Raw genomic sequence first — 19,140 nt, forward strand, 5'->3', positions numbered from 1 at the left:
CTCTTCCCCACGCCCAGAGCAGAAGTTATTACCATTTCCTTCTCTTTCACCTAAAAGCAACCACTCTTGTGGGAGAAAGGCCCACCTGTTTGGTTACCCAAGCTACCCCCTTGATCATTAACACCTAGTATGATTTTACATGCTTTACATGAACTTCACTTTGCTGAACTGCTACAACACTTTGTATTAAGAAATTCATTTATTTTATTATTTCATGCTATAGTTCCATAGGCTCTGGGAATTCCCTTCCCCCCTTTCCAAATCCTCTCCTCATCATACTGATTTCTCCTATATTATTACAATAGTATAGTCCTTCACAATCAGTAATAAGTCCATCATTCTGTTATTGAAGTGCATCCTGACACTGTAGATATGGACAATGGCAGAGAGTCCAGCATCCTATTGTCAAGATATATTTAACACCTGGCATGGTGGTCTAGCGGCTAAAGTCCTTGCCTTGAATGCAGGCACTGGTTCTAACCCTGGCTGCCCGGCTTCCCTTCCAACTCCCTGCTTGTGGTCTGGGAAAGCAGTCGAGGACTGCCCAAAGCCTTGCATCTGCATCTGCATGGGAGACCTGGAGGATGCTCCTGGTTCCTGGCTTCGGATTGGGGTAGCTCTACGAATTCTGAAAATCCCCTCTGTCAGATTTTGGCAACACAGACACTGAAATTGCATTTTAATAGCTTCTCAGAAAACAATATTCTTCTAAGCTATTTAGGCAAAGGCTTTATAAGCTTTAAGGATTCTTTCCAGTGAGAAAAACTGTTCACTGTATTATAATGGTAGTAAAAATGATTTATATGTATATAACAACTTAAGATTATAGTTTAAAATTGCCTTTTACCTAGACTGCCAGGCAAGAAACATATTCTTCCCAAAGACGGAATATAGAGACTAACCAGACAGAATGGACAGTGATAAAAACCAGGTTGTTTTCAGCCCCTTGAGCCATATCCTTCTGTAATAACATAATTCTAGCCAGTGTGGCTTTAAAAGGTCTTTTGATATCACACACACTTCAGTTTAAAAAAAAAAAATCACATTATTACAAGGTGTTGGTCACCGACCACTGTCATCTTTCTTCCAGTCTCCTAGGCAGTTCAATGCACAAAGGTACAAAATACACAATCCAGGGACGCTTGTTTGGTGAGCAGCGTAAGCCACCACTGGGAAACCCATGTGCTACTTCAGAGAGCCTCAGTTCCTGATAATCTGCATTTGGGGAGGCAATGAGTGTGAGCACAAATGTTTGGCTTCCTTCTGTCCAAAGGACAGACCTGCCAAGAGTGCCAACCTTGCCAGTTCTGCCTGTTTCTGGTTTTCAGGCACTGAATCGGCATATAAGAGCGCTCTCTGTATTGTTGCCTTTCAAATCAAATGAAAAGAAATAACTAAAAATTATATATATATATCTGTAATGTGACATAAGCTAACTCCAACATCCCTTTTTGCAAAAGTGGCATTTTCCAAAAGGAACTGCTGCTGAATAATTTCATGCTTGCATGTTCTCTGGATCTTTCACAAAAGCTTTCCTTGGAGATACAATCAAGTATTCACTCTCTAATATAGAGGACTGTAGAGACAAAATTTTTTTTGGAAACTTCGTCACCAGTGCTATTCCCAGTTACCATTAATCGGTCTCTCACACTCTGCTTTTTCTTCCTCTTACCCATCTTTCAATTTCCAATTGTTCCCTTCCTCCAAATATTTTCACTTTCCTCCTGTTATTTTTTTCTATGGTTAAAAGTTTGACTATATTCTATCCTTCAACTCACTGCATTAACTTAAACCGGTAGGCCCACTCCTACAGATGACATGGCTTCACCTTCTACCCTCTAAGACAAATGTGCTCCATTCTCCAATATTCTCAACTGTTCTTTATAGCTGTTTCCAGCATGTGACTCTGTGTGTGTGTGTGTGTGTGTGTGTCTGTATTTGTGTCCTTTAGAGGATCTGCTCCATCAGTTCTCCTTTCCCCTCTTGTCTTATTGCTATGACCTACCAGCATCATGGTACCTGCTTCTTAGTTTCACTCCCTGCTCCAAGTGCTGTCCATAACTGCTTTTATTTGCCTACAGTACACTGATCCTACATCCTAGTCAGTGTTCCTCAATACAGTTCACCTGCACCAGATGCTTTTTTGTTTGTCTGTTTTTTTCTTTAAAAAGGTTTATTCATTTTTACTTGAAAGTCAGATTTACAGAGAGAGAAAGATCTTCCTTCTGCTGGTTCACTCTCCAGATGGGCACAATGGGCGGAGCTGAGCTGATTCACAACCAGGAGCCAGGAGCTTCTTCTAGATCTTCCATGTGGGAACAGAGCCCAAAGCCTTTGGGCCATCCCCAACTGCTCTTCCAGTCCACGAGTAGGGAGCTAGATTGGAAGAGGAGCAGCTGGGACACAAACTGGTGCTTATATGGGATACCAGTGCTGAGCCACTGCACTGGCTCCCTAAAAATGTTTTTTTATTTATTTGATAGCATGCACTTGAGAGAGGTATCTTCTATCTGTTGGTTTATTCCCCCAAATGTCCAAAGCAACCAGGCTGGACCAGGCCGAAGTCAGGAGCCTGGAATTCAATATGGGTTTTTCCATGTGAGTGGCAGCAATCCAAGAACTTTGGCCATCACCTACTGCCACCCAGTGAATGCTTTAGCAGGAAGCTGCATCAGAAGTGGCAGGACTGAATCCAGGCATTCTAGTACATGAAACAGGTATCTAAGTGGCTTCTTAATAATTGAACCTAATACCATTAAATGCTGATTCCTAGGCATCATGCAGAATTCTGAAACAGAAAATTTGGATACAAGGCTCACTAATTGAATTAAAACACTAAGACTGCCAGACTGGTCATCAAAACAAAACATATGGGTATCCTACATATAAGTCACACTCCATAAATATGAAAATACAGTGTGAGAGTATGAAAGACAAGAGAAAAAAATAGAGAGGAGAGAGAGAGAACACAAACCTGCTCAAGACAGAAAGGGATATCCCCAGGTGCTAGATAAGAACAAAGAACTTAATATTCAGAAGGATAAGTACATACTGACACAGAGTTACATTTAATCTCAGAGGCTTGTGTCTGGAGTGTTAGCTCCCACTCCACAATGGCAGACCTGCCTTCCATCTTTAAAGGAAGAAAACTGCAATTACCTTGTCAAAATCTGGATCCCTGCAGAACTGCTGAGTCAATAGAAAAGACCTGGAAAAAACTGTTCAGAAACTCAGGGGAACAGTAAAAACTTGACCTGAGGTAGAGGATGGTAGAGAATAGCCTATGGTTCACAAGAAGTGGAGGTGATAAGCCTGGGCTACCATCTGACACCGGGGACAGCGATAGATTTCTATTATCTACATAGTGTGGAAAGTCAGAGTTGAGAAACTACAAGGCTCATTCAAACCCCTTGGGTGCTGACTACAGCAGAAAGGCACAGGTGTGACCCAGGTATTTGCATTGACAATCTACAGAGAGAAGGAAAATCCCACTGAAGAGGAGACTTGCTCTACAAACACATTTCCACAAAGTGGAGCAGTTGATACAGGAAGTAGGATATCTACCCCCCTCTAGAACAATCAATTAAAAACACAAACTAAATTATGGAAAAGTATTAAAATAAGTAAAAAAAATCCTGACATTCCAAACTATAGTTACTTGAACAACTGAACAAATTCTTAGTTGATTGGAAGGCAGCTCTTAGTGCATCAGGCAGAATGTAGCAAGGGGAAATAAAGGACAGAGAACATAGCAGAGCATCTGAAACACCTGGAGGACAAAAACCTAATGGGATTACAAAGGGAGGCATAAAGGAAATGAAAGATAAAAATGATGAGAAACGAAGACATCATTAGCATGACTACTACTGAATGGGACGAATAAAAACGAACCAACACCTAGACAGAAGCTGGAAAAACTAAAGAACAGAAAAGACTAAAACATAAAATATTTTAAATGCATTGTAAAAAAAAAAAATCTAAAAAAACCCCGATAGTCTAGAGCTGGTGCTATGGCATAGTGCGTAAAACCACTGCATGCAGTGCTGACAATCCCTATGGATGCCAGTTTGAGTCCTAGCTGTTCTATTTCCAATCCAGCTCCCTGTTAAAGCACCTGGGAAAGCAGTGGAGGTGTGATACTCCTGGCTCCTGGCTTCTGCTAGGCCTTGCTCCAGCCTTCTCAACTATTTGGGGAGGGAACCAGCAGTTGGAAGACCTGTCTTTATGTTTCCCATTCTCTTGGTAACTCTGCCTTTCAAATAAATAAAATGAATGTATTTTTTAAAAAAGGAACAGTCTTGCTGGGGTCCATGCAGTGGGCGTGGAAGGCATGAAGGTGTGAAGAGAACAGCTCTCCTGTGTGGCAAGGCCCGGGGGAGCTTCCAGCTGTTAGGCAAGGCCCAGCGGATTTCTCTCTGACCACCTTAACACAGTTTCACCACCTTTTTGCATGGACACTCAAGCACCCCACTAAGAATTCTGTAATCTATTTGAGGCATTGTTGTTTGCCCCTGTGGGATGGCTTTTGCCACTAACATGAGCTTGAGAGTTAATGTTACTGATAATGTCTTGGTGAGTGGGCCTTTAACTGTGCACAGGAGCACAATTAAGCCCATGCCATTTCTGGACATCTTATTCTGTACCTACCCATTGCCCTGATGGGTCCCAGACATATAGCACGCCTTCTGGGAAATGGCTTAATAAGAATTTTACAAAGTAATGGAAGTGATGGGAGTGAGAGCTAAAACTGCTATGGTAATAAATATAGTCATTGTTATCTCAAAGGCTAGCCTGCCTTTGCAATTTTTTGGAGCATAGAAAATGTAATTGTTTTAGCTGCTTTTATAATTTTTAGCTAGAGGAATTAAAGATGCTTTTATTAACAAAAAATGCTTTTGATTACTGCTTTATTGTTTATGGGGTTGTAGGAGTCTATAGTTGTAGGGGGATTTAACATTTGAAGTTTCTGTTTTAGATTTTGCATTTTTTCCCTTGTAACCTATTTTCCCATTAAATAATGGGTATACTATAGAAATAGAAATGTGGTAGGAATGTACTACTGATTAGCAGGTAATCGCATGTGCCTTGGCCTTGGAGTCCTGGCTATTGCTCCATGGCTACTGTTGAAGAATAAATAATGGCTTGCTTTGAAGAATATGAATACAGTATTTTGCAGAATTATCTTTAGAGGCACCTGCTTAGCCCTGAAGTGCAGACAGAGTGACCAAATGTCTGTACATGCCCCCTTAGTCTTGAAGTAAAAATAGAATAGTTGCTTATGCAGAAGCTTGAGAGGGGTTTTGAGTAAATAAAAAGGACAGTTTTTTCTTGAGCTGTTATGAGAACACAGCAAGTGTCTGTGTCTGTGTCTTTATCGCTGACTCCACACACCCTTCCCGAGCTCCGAACTCGGCTGGAGCTGGACTCCGGCATAGTCTGACAAATTTTTTTTTAAAATTTCATTTTAGGGTCTGGCATGATGGCTCAATTGGCTAATCCTACACCTCCAAGCACCAGGATCCTATATGGGCATTTGTTCGTGTCCTAGTTGCTCCACTTCCCACCCAGCTCCCTGCTTGTAGCCTGGAAAAGCAGTAGAGGATAGTTCAGAGCCTTGAGACCTTGTACCAGTTCTCCATCTTAGGAGACCTGGAAGAAGCACCTGGTTCCTGGCTTCCAATTGTCTCAGCTCTGGCCATTGCAGCCAACTGGGGAATAAACCAGTGGACTGAAAAGTTTTCTCTGCCTCTCCTCTCCATAAATCTGTTTTATAAATAAATTAAAAACATCTTTAAAAATGAAGGGATTTTATTTTATCTGAAAGAACTAGAGTGACAGAGGGAAGGGCAACGATCTTTCTGCCAGTTTATTTCCCAAAGGGCTACAATGACTAGGGCTGGATCAGGTCAAAGCCAGGAGCCAGGAGCTTCTTCCAGGTTTTCTACATGGGTGACCGAAGTCCAAATACTTGGGCCATCTTCTGCTGCTTTTCCCAGGCCATCAGCAGAGAGCTGAAACAGAAGTGCAGCAGCCAAGATGTGAACTAGAGCCCATATGGAAATGTAAGCACTGCAGGCAGTGGCTTTACCCACTATGCCCTGAAGCTGGACCTTTAGAAAATTTCCAATTAGCAGCAATATACAAGGGTACTTCAAGCATTTGCAGAAAGCAAAATGAAAAAAATTAATTATTGGTTCAAAGAATTTTTAAAAGATTTATTTATTTTCATTGGAAAGTCAGAATACAAAGAGGAGGAAAGACAAAGAGGAAGATTTTCAATCTGCTGATTTATTCCTCAATTGGCCTCAAAGGCTGGAGCTGAGCTAATCTGAAGCCAGGGGCCTCTTCCAGATTTCCCACATGAATACAGGGTTCCAAGGCTTTGGGGTGTCTTCTACTGCTTTCCCAGGCCACAAGCAGGAAGCTGGATGGAAGTGGGGCTGTCGGGGTATGAGCTGGCACCCATATGGGATCTTGGTGCATGTAAGGTGAGGCCCTCAAAGAAGTTTTGAAATCCATGTATACTTTGTGACTTTAAAATGCTCATGTTCATTAATCAATCATGTATAACGGACCGATTGCTTATAAACATCTGAGATTGTTAATGTCCCTTTGATCACTGTTACTGCTACAACTCATGAGTAACGATGCTCTAGTTTTTATTATAATTTCTTTAGCGTCACATGGGTCATGCACTGGCATGTATTCCTACATGAAGGTTCTTAATATTCTTTCTCAACACTCTAGTGACCCATTGGAATTTTTATTGTATGTTTGGTAACTTCACAGATGAAAGCTTACTATTATTTTCCCTGGAGTGGACTGTGTACACTGGTTCTGCATTTAAGGGGTTGCATAATGGAAGTGCAGTGAAAACTGATATGTTCAGACGTGGAGACAGAGAACAGGACGTCTCTATGCATACAGAACAATGATGGGCTCCCAGCAAAATTGCTGATAATGTCCTGACAGTAAGATGCTGGACTTTGCAACATTGTTCATGCCTACATTCTTGGGAGACACTTCAGTGGCAGCATGATGGACTTACGTTCATGAAAGAAAGCCATTGTAAAACTGGAGGGGAAATCAGGTGGGATGGGAGAAAACTTGGCGAGCAGGATGGGAAATCCCAGTGCCTATTAAACTGTGCCATAAAACAAAACAAACAAAAATGCTCATGTTATGCATGAATTTCAAAATTTATGTGTATCAAAATAGATTCATGCTTTTAAAAAATATTTGGAAGGCAGACATACAGAGAAGGACATAAAAGAGAGATACAAAAAGAGATGGGAGGAGGGCAAGGGAGTAATGACAGATATGGCGATCTTTTATCTGCTGGTTCTCTCTGTATATGCCTGTTATAGCCAGGGCTGGGCCATGTCAAAGTCAAGAAATGGCCAGGAATACCTGGGGAAACAATTTATGCACTGGGAACTGCTTCTGATTCTTAAACATGACATTGAACAGATGGCCTAGATCTGAAATGCCAGTTTTTGTCTATACTCTGTATTTCTAGCCAAAAGCTTGCCATCTTAGGGGCACAGGATTACACAGAATTATATGTGGAGTTTGTTAAATGGTCTCTAGATACACAGAATCATGTTAATTGGATTCATATCTCCAATCTACCTTAAAAAAAAAAGATTGTTTTAAATTTGAAATGCAGATCTTAGACAGAAAGTAGAGACAGAGACGGCTTCCATTCACTCGTTTACTCCCCAAACAGCCACTAGCTGCAGCTCAACCCATCTGAAGCTGGGAACTAGGAGCTTATTTCAGTGTCCTCAACATGGGTGCAGGGACCCAAGGACCCATGCCATCTCCCGCTGTCTTTCCAGGTCATAAGCAGGGAGTTTGATCAGAAGTGGAGCAGTTGGGATTCAAACTGGTACCTATATGGGATATTGATGTCACAAGGTGAAGAATTAGCCTGTAATGCTACTGTGTCAGCCCTATCTATTCTATTTTTAATGAGCTGAGTGCATAGATCAAGTGACTTATATTTCCTTTGCCTCAGTTTCTACATCTACCTGAGTGTAGCACAGTTTTAAAAGATAAAATAGACAAAGATAAGCAACTACCACTACTCTAACACCTAGCACATTATAGGATGATAACTCCAGGTATTATTCTTTAATCTTAATTACAGTGGTGTAATTTGATTTTTCTAGTTTGAAGGAGTTATCTTTAATAGGGCTAATTAAAAACTGAAGCATAAAAGACACATACTCTGACATCCACTGAGCAGCCCACGGTCCAGGATGGATTTCCCAGCACTTGATTTTGGCATAGAAGATGGACTAGAGAAGATTTCCCAACACCTGTAAAAGATACAAGAATTCTAGTTATGAAAGGCATGCTGCAACTTCTTACAGCCGGGGGAAGACTGAGAGCATGTGGCAAAAATGAGATGCAAAGCAAAGCTGTTGAAAGAGTCTTTCCTGGGTAAGGGAGGATGGCTGGCAGCACTGTTCTCTCCTGTGGAGTACCAGAATCACCTGGAGAACCTCTGAAAACACAGTCTGCTGGCTCCCCTCCTTCACACTTTCTGATTCAGCAGATCGTCACAGGTCCCAAGATTTTGGGTTTCTAATAAGTTCCCGGGTGATACCAATACTAACAGCCCAGGGCTTCACTCTGAGAATCACGGGTCGGCAGCAATTTCAGATTAACTAATTCCTTTCCATTTAAACAACTTTATTTAGCTTGTTTGAGACACATGGAATCTAACAGATCTTTTAGGTAGTTCCTCTCTCCTGCACACTCACACTGGGGTCCCTTCCTAGTATCCTGTTAGATGGTCTTCTAGGTAGTTCTTGAGTACTGTCAGTGACAATGCCGTAGTTAGATACTTCAGTTCTGACCAAGAGTGATTTTAAGAAGCAGCCAAACATTTGGCCCAGCTTTCTGCAATGGGAAAAAGGACGTCTTTACTTCCTCTTCTATATAACAACCATTTACGTTGTCTTATACACAAAATATTGTTAGAGAACTAAATTGAGCAACAAATATAGCATTTACAGTAACTCTGAAATTCATATTATGTCACTGAAATATTTGCAGAATGGCAAACTTTTGACATAACAGATTAAGGTGGCATTTTCTTTCAGATTTTTTTGGGCACAGGGCAGACCAATTACTAATGCTAACAGGAGCACTCAGAGATTTCTATGAAGAGGAAAGTGCCTGAGTTACATCCGTACATCTCTGTGTGGAATAATTTATTCAATAGAACTTTGGAATTCCATTACAACAAGCAAAGTTGGTGAATCTTTATGAATCATTAATTACATAAAAAATTTAGATAACATCTTTGTGTGAATTATTGATATGAATCATTTTATTTTAAACTTATATTAGCAATCTAGAAAGCTTAAAGAAACAAAAATCACCATGCAAAGATTACCAGTATCAGCATGTAGTTGAAGTACTATCCAATATTTAATCGTACATTTCTCTAAGAATTTTGGGAAGTTCTGACTTTATTTTCACCTTTAGAACTAAATTAGATCAAAAGAATGGACTCAATTTGCTTAGGGGGAAAAAAGGCCCAATATAATTAAGTAAATGTCAGTTCCAAGAATAGCTGTTGGAAATGTGTTAAGCTCATTACATCCCCTGCTCTCTGAGAGAAGAGAGAAACCAGCTTGTGTAGCTTAGCGCGACTTTCAAGAATCCCTACTAAATGATCAAATACCTTTAGAATACAAAACAAAGCTCCAAGTCTCAAGTCTCTGCTTTATATAATTGTGAAACCCTCAACATTTCACACAGTAGATTAGAATTTACTGAAAAATAAACTTTGATGTTTGAAACAGCAGCAGATGAAATGCAAAAAGTATACTAATCTGTCAAGATAGTAAAAAGCTGTTAAATGGAAACTGGTAAAAAGACAAGTGACTTTGTACATTTAACCTAACTTAGTGAATGTGTGACAAGATCAATTATGCTCCTGGTGGGCACAGCTGTGTCTTCTGTTGTACAACCATACTGGATTAAATGAAGCCCCAAACCTGCTAATTATCTTGCACATGCCAGCAGCCAAATCTGCCCTTTCCATGTAATGCACTAATACCAGTCATACCTCCATACACAGTGCCTATTGAAAAAACAAGTGATCGCTTCTAACAACACGTAACAGAAAAAGATCGTCAGCTATGATAGAAAAGCAAAGCAGAGGAATGGGGACACGCACTCCCTGGATCATGAGGAGCAAGTGGGGTGCTGGCATCATGGCTTGCAAGTTAAGCCTGTCTGCTGTGCTGGTGCCAGCATTCCACATGGGTACATGGTTCTAGTCCTGGCTGCTCCACTTCCAATCCAGCCCCCTGCTAATGGCTGAAGAAAGAGGTGGAAGATGACTCAAGGCCTTGGGATCTTGTACCCATGTGGGAGGAGTAAGTTTCAAACAGGATCACTTCTGGCCACTGCAGCCATTTGGGGAATATTTGGGAAATAAAGCCATGTGGGGACTGTGTCTCTCCATCTCTCTATAACTTGATCTTTCAAATAAAAATAAGTTTAAAACAAAAGAAAAAGGAATTCAACACTAGAAGGTTAGAAAAAAAAGCCCTATTGTTCTTCAAGAGCACAGACAAAGGCTGTGAATGATAAACAGTTCACCAAGTCAATCTCCTGTCCTTTGCCCCAAAATGAATGTAACTGGATACCAATACACTTAGAGAAACCAGCCAGTCCCCCAAAAGGCAAATACTATGCTTTCCCTGATCTGTGGTAATACACAGTGTATCCAAAAACTGTAATCTATAGAAGACTAATTTTGCAGGTCTTTGAAAACTGGAATATGCCTTCTCTGTATTCACGCATCTAGCCAGCACAATGTCTGCTCATAGCACACACTCAAAGGTCGACTTCAGTAAAACCAATCTATAAAATTCAAAGGCAAGATGTGTTCAAGTTCTTAAGGACAGCTAAACTTGAGGGGTGGTGGTGGCGGTGGACCAAAAGAGACACTCTCCTGGAGGGTGGGAAGGAGTACATATTTCACCCGTAGTTCCCAGATGCCCACGGTGAGAACCAAACTTTGAAAGGATAATTAACTGTGTCCAGAATCAGATACCAAAGGCTTCAGAATGAGACCTTTAATTTCTTTATTTCTGACAATCTCAGCATGCAACTGGTTTTCAATTAAGTTTACAATAAGAGGCAGGCTTTTGCCCTAGCAACGAAGAACCTGCACTGGGATCCATATTTATGTCCTATTGCAGCTGTCTGCTCATGCAGACTCAGGGAAGCAGTGGTCCAAGTGCAGAACTCAGTTTCTAGCAGCCACGTGGAAGACAGAGTCTTGACCTGCACTTGCCTCTGGGGTTTTAGGCAGTGAACCAGCTCTTTTGTTTCTCTGCCTATCAAATACATTTTTAAAAAGGGCTAACAAGGAAATCGAAAAGCGCCGTTAAAAGTGAAATAGGACGACTGCTCAGCATTTCATTACATAGCTTAGTGTGTGCGCGTACGGATTCTGGGTTCATGACATCTCTCCAACCTCACTTTTGCACCCTAAAACAGGGTAACAGAAGATAACCCAATCACAGCCCTCGCCAGGATCATTCCTCTTGCTTCACTTTTCTAACGAACACAATCTCACGAAGAGACCCTAGTTATTTCTGTACCGCTTACTTGGCGCCCAATTAAAAATTCAAAGTCTGCATAATTAGAGTCGTTGACAATGCACTCCTGGCTTGGGTCACCAGAGAGGCCAAGGGGGTTAGCTATTCAGGAGGAGAAATGCCAGGGCTCCGTGTCCCCCACCCGCGCGACGTGACAGCTTCGTCAGACACCAAGGTCCTCTGGGAAATGTAGTCTTTAGGCCCTGAGAGGGAAGGCGGCTGCAGGCAGTAGAGCCAGGAAGTTGTGCGTGTAAGAGTGAATGAAAACGGGATACAGGGTAACGCCTCATTGTCGGAATCCCCAGAGGTGGACGAAGCCGCTCACCTGAGTCTCCCAACACAAGGACCTTCACCCGATCCAGAGCCGCCATCTTGCCACTGCCTTCCTGGGTAACGCCTGTTCCGGGATTGTACACCAATCAGAGCGGCGTATGGCGGGCAGCGCCTTCAATTTCATTGGCCGGACGGAGCTTGCACGGTGTGGATTGGCCGGTGCAGTTCAAGCCAGCGCGTGAATCCCGGCCTTTGTCGCAGAAATTAGGCGTTTTCCTCGTCGCGCGAGTCGCGTGGTTCGGTGAAGCCGGTGGTTGGGGTGCTGAGGAAAGCTGTAGTGGGAGTGTTCGAACGTTCGCTTGGTAAACCTTGTTTCCTGCTCGTTCCCAGTTTTCTGGCGCAGTGTCGCTTTCTTGGTCTCTCATTGTTTTCGCTCCTCTCTTTAACTACCCCCTTCTCCTTAGCTGCCCTCCTGTCTTGGTCCCGTTTTCGGTCTTTCCGAGAACGGTTGGCCCGACCCGGCCCGAGAGCGAACTCGGGAAGGGAAGGACGTGGCTGCGCCCCGCGTGTGCCCCTCGACCCACCAGTTAAAGTCCGTGGAAATTGGGGGAATCGGGGGCTTGGAGTGGAGTGAGCGTTAGAGAACTGGCCTCGTGGAGCGCAGCTGCAGCTTTAGGTACGAAGGCGTGGAGCGAGCCGTGGAATATGAGAACCGAGAAAACTGCAGTTAGACACCCTACATAGAAGCCCGGAACAGTTGTATATTGGGATACTCCAAGTGGATTCTCCTGTTCTCCTTTTCCTGTTTACTGCCCCCTCCACCCTCAGCATAATCCTTTCAAAGCGCGGTTTTGATCTAAAATCTTCTAAATAATAATAAGAGGTTTGTCTCGTAGTCTCTCTTTTTTTAAATTGTTGTGGAGGAAGTGAGTGGCAGGATGTGTATTTTGGAAGGATAGGTGCTTAGGTGTGTGAGAGGTTTATTAAAGTCTTTGTGGTTAGAAGGTGGAAATCCACTGATGAACTAGATGGGGACAAAGGTGCAAGCTGGGGAGTAACCTGTGAAGGGAGACCTTCTGGGCAATTCTGGGGAATCCGGGAAGGTGCCTGAAGACATGTCATTGGAGATCCTAAGAGGGCTTGGCGCTTAGCTTTGGGGGCGCGGAAGTAAGGAAGGCTTACCTGTTTCCTTGAATTGAGATTATGCTGTGTGAGCATGGAGCTGAGAAACATTCTTTTCAACTTTGCTTCTCCAGTGTTCTCTGGTGCACAGGTGACTTTAACATTTGGGTGATGACAAGTACATATGGGTCTGGATTGGGGAGGGTGGCAAGTCAGGCTGAGAGCTGACTATGAAGATGAAGAGGAAACAAGGGCCCCTGGAGGCTACACCCTCAGAAGTTTCAAACACCTGAGAGGCTTGTTTCAAGTTCCGCCTTGGTTTATTGTGTCCACATGGGAACTTGGGCCCACATTGTTCCACCAATGTTCAAAAGGAGCTGGAGTTTGTTGAGATTAATTTAAACGCTGACAGCTAATTCAAAACTTTGAGTGCAACTGTGTGATCTGTCAGTTTGAGGCCTTTGACCTAAGTAACTTCAGAAATCCCAGTGGGTCAGGGCAGTGAGCATGGGTGGGCAAGGGAAGTGGCCAGGAAGAAAAAGCAGTGGTCGGAAAGGAGGGTGTTCAAATGTAGGGGCTTGGATCTCGCCTGCTCTCAGTCCCAGCTCCAGTCTCACTTCTTCAGTTATCTGCTGGGCATCTTCAGAGGAACAGCCTGTGCTATTTCCTCAGAGACAAGTTCTGGAGGTGACTGCTTTATTTCTTCTGAATCTGCTCCTCTTCAGGTGTTATGTGTTTCTTATAGAAATATTTTTTGTCTGCTTACTTACCATGGCTCAAAACAAAGATATATTTAAGGTTTTCCAACACTAGTATGCTGTTAAAGTACACCGGTATAATATATATATGTATATATATATATATATTTAATTTCATTTATGTAGGGCATCTGTTCTTTCTATCCTCTTGTTGCAATTTTTTTGCTTTCTTAGTTTAGGCCTTATACTATGGCTCTTCAAAGTTGTATAGTAGCACTGTCTTCATTGCTTATGTGAGTTCCTTGCACATACTGCTTTGAGAGTCACTTTTGTAGTTACTTAATATGAATACCAATACATAATTGAACTCTTATGTCAGTCCTGAAAGCAAAACATGGTACATTAGCTATTTCATTTAGTCTTTACATCAATTATGTGAAGAGGGCCCTGTCAGTCGTTTTTTTTTTTTTTTAATGTAAGAAGAAACTGAAGCTGAGTATTTTCTTGGGTCACAGGTGAAGAAATGCTGGAACTGGATTCAAATCCCAAAACTACTAGATTGCAGAATCCCCTTGCCACATCTTTGCTATCTGGGGCTTCCTACCATGTTGCAGTCAAAGAAAATAGACCAAATATTTAGGCAGAACAGGGGTCTATTCATGCAGGATTTGTTTTAGCAGCAACCACAGGGATCAGGGACTTTGAATACTTTTTAGGTGACTCTAATAAGTTTTTAAAGTTTGCATAATACCTAATCTGGCTCTCCTAGACTAATACTGAAACTGGGAATGTGGTCCAGGGTGGTTGTTATTATTATTATTATTATTATTATTATTTAGATTTATTTATTTTTATTGGAAAGGCAGATTTACAGAGAGGAGGACAGAAAAACGAAGATCTTCCATTTGGTAGTTCTCATTCCCCAGATTGCCACAGTGGCTGGAGCTGAGCTGATCCAAAGTCAGAAGCCTGGAGCTTTTTCTGGGTCTTCTTGGACCATCCTCTATTGCTTTCAAAGGCCACAAACTGGGAGCTGGATAGGAAGTGGAATAGCTGGGACTCAAACCAGCACTCATGTGGGATGCTGGCCCTTGCAAGAGGAGGATTAGGCAGTTGAGCCATGATGCCGGCTCTGAGGGTGGTTATTCTTAAGGTAAGGTACTGTCTGGCCAGAGGAGACTATCACTAGATACAACTAATTAAGAAGTAATACTATTAGGAAGTAATACTGGAAAACCGGGTTAAATTGGTTTTTACTATTTGATCTGCTGGCTGTTTCTCAAGCTGTGTGGTAGGTCCTGTCAGCTGTTTATGAAATAGCAAAAGAACCAAAACTGGTTCTCAGTACCAATGTGTAGCTGAGTACCGTGTGCACCATAGTGCACTGTGGTCTACATTGATGTTAAACGTAGGTGTTTGCCTGGCATGACTGCGATCACTGGAAAGCCCTGAGACACCGGTTTGGAACCAACTGCTACTGTGTTTTATCCTTTGCAATCATTCCTGAGCATTTAGAGTTCATATTTTCTGATAAATGGCTTTGCTTTCCCTTTATCACAGGTAAAACCTTATATTTTATCCTTGAAATATGTCAGTTTGTTTTTTTAGGAATTTTTTTGTACTAGAGTTCTGTCAATATGAAAGTATCTTATTAAAAAAGGTACTGATTCTGATTAGAATTGATAACTGCTGATTTCAGATAAAAATCACAATGGAAGCTGGCATTAATAACTGACTATGATTCAGTGACCTGAAATAGTTCAATGAGGTTTCTCCATTAAAAATTTACTTACGGAGTAGGGACATTTTACTGATGTAGCCTGTGGCTGGCCCAGCCATTCTTAGTTTGGAATATATTAAATTGATACCAGAGTACTTACATCCTAATTGATTAATCACAACAGCCCTGCTGACGTAGTTGATGATATGCTTGTTTTTCACTAGAGAAATGTAGTTTGAAATTGTTTGAGGAATTTACTCAGTATCCTATGTTTTTCAAAATGTAGGGTGATTCAAAAGCTGTTTTATAATGTACATTTATAACTCTCCCAAGCACATTCTAGTTTGGGGGTTGAGAGGACAGACAGCTTTCTGGGTCATGGCATGAACGTTAGATTCACTGTAGCTTTTGCTTTTTCCCACAGGGTATCAGAGATTTAATGGTATCTTGGGCTTTCCTTCCATTTTCTTTTTCCTTTGTGTTCCTCTCCGCCCCAAGATTTGTGCATTTTATTTGAAGGTCAATGAAAGAGAAGGAGGGACAGAGATCTTCCATTTCCTGTTGTTCACTTTCCAGGTGGCCAAGACAGGAATGGGCTAAGTGGAAGCCACCAGCTTCGTCTGGATCTCTCAAATGGGCATCTTGGGCCCAAACACCCAGGCCATTTCCCGCTGCTTTCCCAGATTGTTAGCAGGGAGCTGATTGGAAGCTTAGTAGATGGGACCTTTGCCAGTGGCTACATGGGATGCCTGTGTCTCAGCCTGTGTCTTTGTGTTCTAGGCAGCAGTGCTAGCCTCCCCTTTTCTTTGTTTCACACTAAGTGGTGTTTGCATAATTGTCAGATTTAGTCTGACAATGTTAGTAAAACTGGATCTGAGTGCTCATTTGTCTCAGATTTGCAACTTTTAATGATTTTATCAGCCACAGATTGTTTGTTTATATTTGTTTACTTGTTGTGATTTTATTGTGAGAGCATACCTAGGTAAAATATCCTAAATCTTGGTAAAAAAGTTTACTCCAAAGAAGTAAAAGTTATGTTAACCGTTAGGTTTTCTAGAGGGCTTTTGGCATTCCCAAAGATCTATATGATTAGAAATTGTGAGCATTTCTTTGACCTTTATTGTATTTCTCTTTCTGAAATAAAGTGCTTTTGACATTATTCTGTAAAAATAATAATATTAATAAAATACTAATTTTTATATTTTTTCAGAACCAAACATATGATAGATAATGAGAGTAACCAGTAAAGAAATATGATTGCCATGTTTTTATGCCTTGCTATTTCTCTTTTTTTTTTTCCCTGTGAATTTAGTATATATAAAGTTGAAGTTTACTGCTAAGGATGGCAGACCCAGATGTCCTCACTGAGGTTCCAGCAGCATTGAAGAAGTTAGCTAAGTACGTGATCCGGGGGTTTTATGGCATTGAGCATGCCCTGGCCTTGGACATCCTGATCCGAAATCCCTGTGTGAAAGAAGAGGATATGCTGGAGCTGCTCAAGTTTGATCGGAAGCAACTTCGATCCGTTTTGAATAATTTAAAGGGAGACAAATTCATCAAGTGCAGAATGAGAGTAGAGACTGCTGCAGATGGGAAAACCACTCGCCATAACTATTACTTTATCAATTATCGTACTCTTGTTAATGTGGTAAAATACAAATTGGACCACATGAGGAGGAGGATTGAAACCGATGAAAGAGATTCCACCAACAGGGCTTCCTTCAAATGTCCTGTGTGTAGCAGTACGTTTACAGACCTAGAAGCTAATCAGCTCTTTGATCCCGTGACAGGTAAGGTTCATTCAGTTGTGACTCTTTCAGGTAAAATGAGACATGAACCCTTTTTCTTAAATTGACTCATCTAGCTTTTTAAGCACACCACATGTATATTGTTGTAAAAGTGAATGGATCAGTGTGATTCAGGATGCAGTCAAAGTTTTGTTTGGTTTTCATCTTATGTTAAAAGGCGGTTGCAAAATGTTCCTCTTTACAAGGGAAGTTATCCATGGGTTTTTCTCCCTGTGGCTATCCTGCTTCTGTCCCTATTCCGTGTCTTGCCAGCTGGATCCTAATCTAGAGGGTTGGTTTCTCTGAATAAGCTGTTCTGATTTGGGCTGTTTGGAAGCCAGGAGCTAGGAGCCTTTTCCTGGTCTTCCATGTGAATGCAGGGGTCCCAGCACTTGGGCCATGTTCTGCTGCCTTCTCAGGAACCTTGGCAGGAAACTGAATATGAAGTGGAGCATTCAGAACTCGAAGGACCCTACCCATGTGGTATTCCAGAGCTGCCAGCAGCAGATTTTCCTACTATGCTACAGTGCAAGCCCCAGAATTTTGTTTCAATCAACATAATTTACAGAGCATGTGTTTTTCAGAGGTATAATAATTATTATACCAGCATTAATATGAGATGTTAAAATGCCAGGTTGTATAGTTATTTTATCTTGCCTAGAAGACAAGCCTAGAAAGAAAAATGTAGGTTTGTTAATTACTCATTGGATAAAATTGTTTTTTTTTTTTTTTCTTTTTTTTTTCTTTTTTAACAATGATTACATGGTTTAATTAGGATGGGAGGCATAGAGGTTTAAGGAAAATTGAGTGAACTCATTGCTTCCAAATTTGCTATTTATTCTTGTTGTTTCTGGGCAAAAGGGAGAGACAAAGGGGGAAACTACTCGTGACTTTCTACACATCCCAGTATCCAGGGATGAGGAACTGCCACCGCATATCAACCCAGAGTCTCAGTATGTACATATTCTGAGGATTCTATCCAAGTGGTTTGGATAATTCTGAAGTGCTGCCGATTTCACCGATCCGATGATGAAGTCACCCTCCCAATGTCCATTGGCTCCATTCACTGAGATTTTTGCTGTCATCACTTCTTTGAAGTAGTTGTCCAGTTTGTTCTGTTCTTCTTTTGCTACAGCACCAAATGTGCTGCCATATTCCCCTTTTACAACAGGGCCTGTGTCCATTGTTCCACCTTCTTAATTAAGTAGAACATGTTCTTGAAGGTGAGTCCAAGTACCAGGCCAGGTGTGCCAAGCATGGCCGGATCTCCCACCCCTGGGACTCACAAACTCGGCACTCACCTTGTAGCAGAACCTCAGACCAGGGCCAGACAACTCAAACCCTGCCGTATCCCCCTGGATTCGCCACCCCTGGGGCTCGCAAATGTGGCACCCACCTAGTAGGGGGCCCGGGACCTGAGCCAGGTGACGAGAGGCCTACTGGATTCCATATCTCTGGGGATCACAAACCTGACACCCACCAAGTAAGTGGGCCCCCAGCCCCGAGCCAGGAGACCCTGACTGTGCCATATCCCTCACCCCTGGGGTTTTCAAAACCAACACCCAAGTGACCCAAACCCCACCCATTACCCCATTCCTGGGGCTCAGGAACCCAGCCCTCACCACACAGGTGGGTCCCAGGACCTGAGCCAAGCTACCTGAGCCTTGTCAGATCCCCCATCCCTAGGACTCAATTACCTGACCCTTACTGGGCCCAGGTTGGCATGACTTGCCTCACGTCAGTGACTGCAGTCTTCTTGTTATTGTTAAATTTTTATTTTGTAGTAGTTTTGTAGAGATTGGGCCCAAACTCCCACCCCCTCCCACGACAGATTTTTTTTTCCCACATTGTTACAATAGTATAGTCCTTCATAAGAAGTCATGATTCCATCAGTCTGTTACTTAAGT

At 42.1% G+C, this 19,140-nt stretch overlaps 2 protein-coding genes across 3 annotated transcripts in view; one reads left to right on the top strand and one right to left on the bottom strand.

The window, feature by feature from the left end:
* The window catches only part of RABL3 (RAB, member of RAS oncogene family like 3), a 42,005-nt gene extending 29,985 nt beyond the window's left edge, over positions 1 to 12,020 (bottom strand). For both annotated transcript variants that reach the window (XM_041002911.1, XM_041002910.1), the window contains exons 1-2: positions 11,959 to 12,020; positions 8,233 to 8,324 (exon numbers count right to left, since the gene is read on the bottom strand). In XM_041002911.1, the coding sequence (XP_040858845.1) occupies positions 8,233 to 8,324; positions 11,959 to 12,004 (138 nt within the window). In that variant the 5' untranslated portion in view covers positions 12,005 to 12,020. The remainder of the gene's footprint in view (positions 1 to 8,232; positions 8,325 to 11,958) is intronic.
* Positions 12,021 to 12,196: 176 nt separating this feature from the next.
* Positions 12,197 to 19,140, top strand: part of GTF2E1 (general transcription factor IIE subunit 1) — a 30,473-nt gene continuing 23,529 nt past the window's right edge. Inside the window, exons 1-2 of the mRNA XM_041002845.1 lie at positions 12,197 to 12,268; positions 16,759 to 17,236. Of these exons, the coding sequence (XP_040858779.1) occupies positions 16,789 to 17,236 (448 nt within the window). The 5' untranslated portion in view covers positions 12,197 to 12,268; positions 16,759 to 16,788. The remainder of the gene's footprint in view (positions 12,269 to 16,758; positions 17,237 to 19,140) is intronic.

The sequence above is a fragment of the Ochotona curzoniae genome, unplaced genomic scaffold, assembly GCF_017591425.1.
Source record: "Ochotona curzoniae isolate NIBS_2020 unplaced genomic scaffold, NIBS_Ocur_1.0 scaffold_2587, whole genome shotgun sequence".
Taxonomy (NCBI): Eukaryota; Metazoa; Chordata; class Mammalia; order Lagomorpha; family Ochotonidae; genus Ochotona; species Ochotona curzoniae.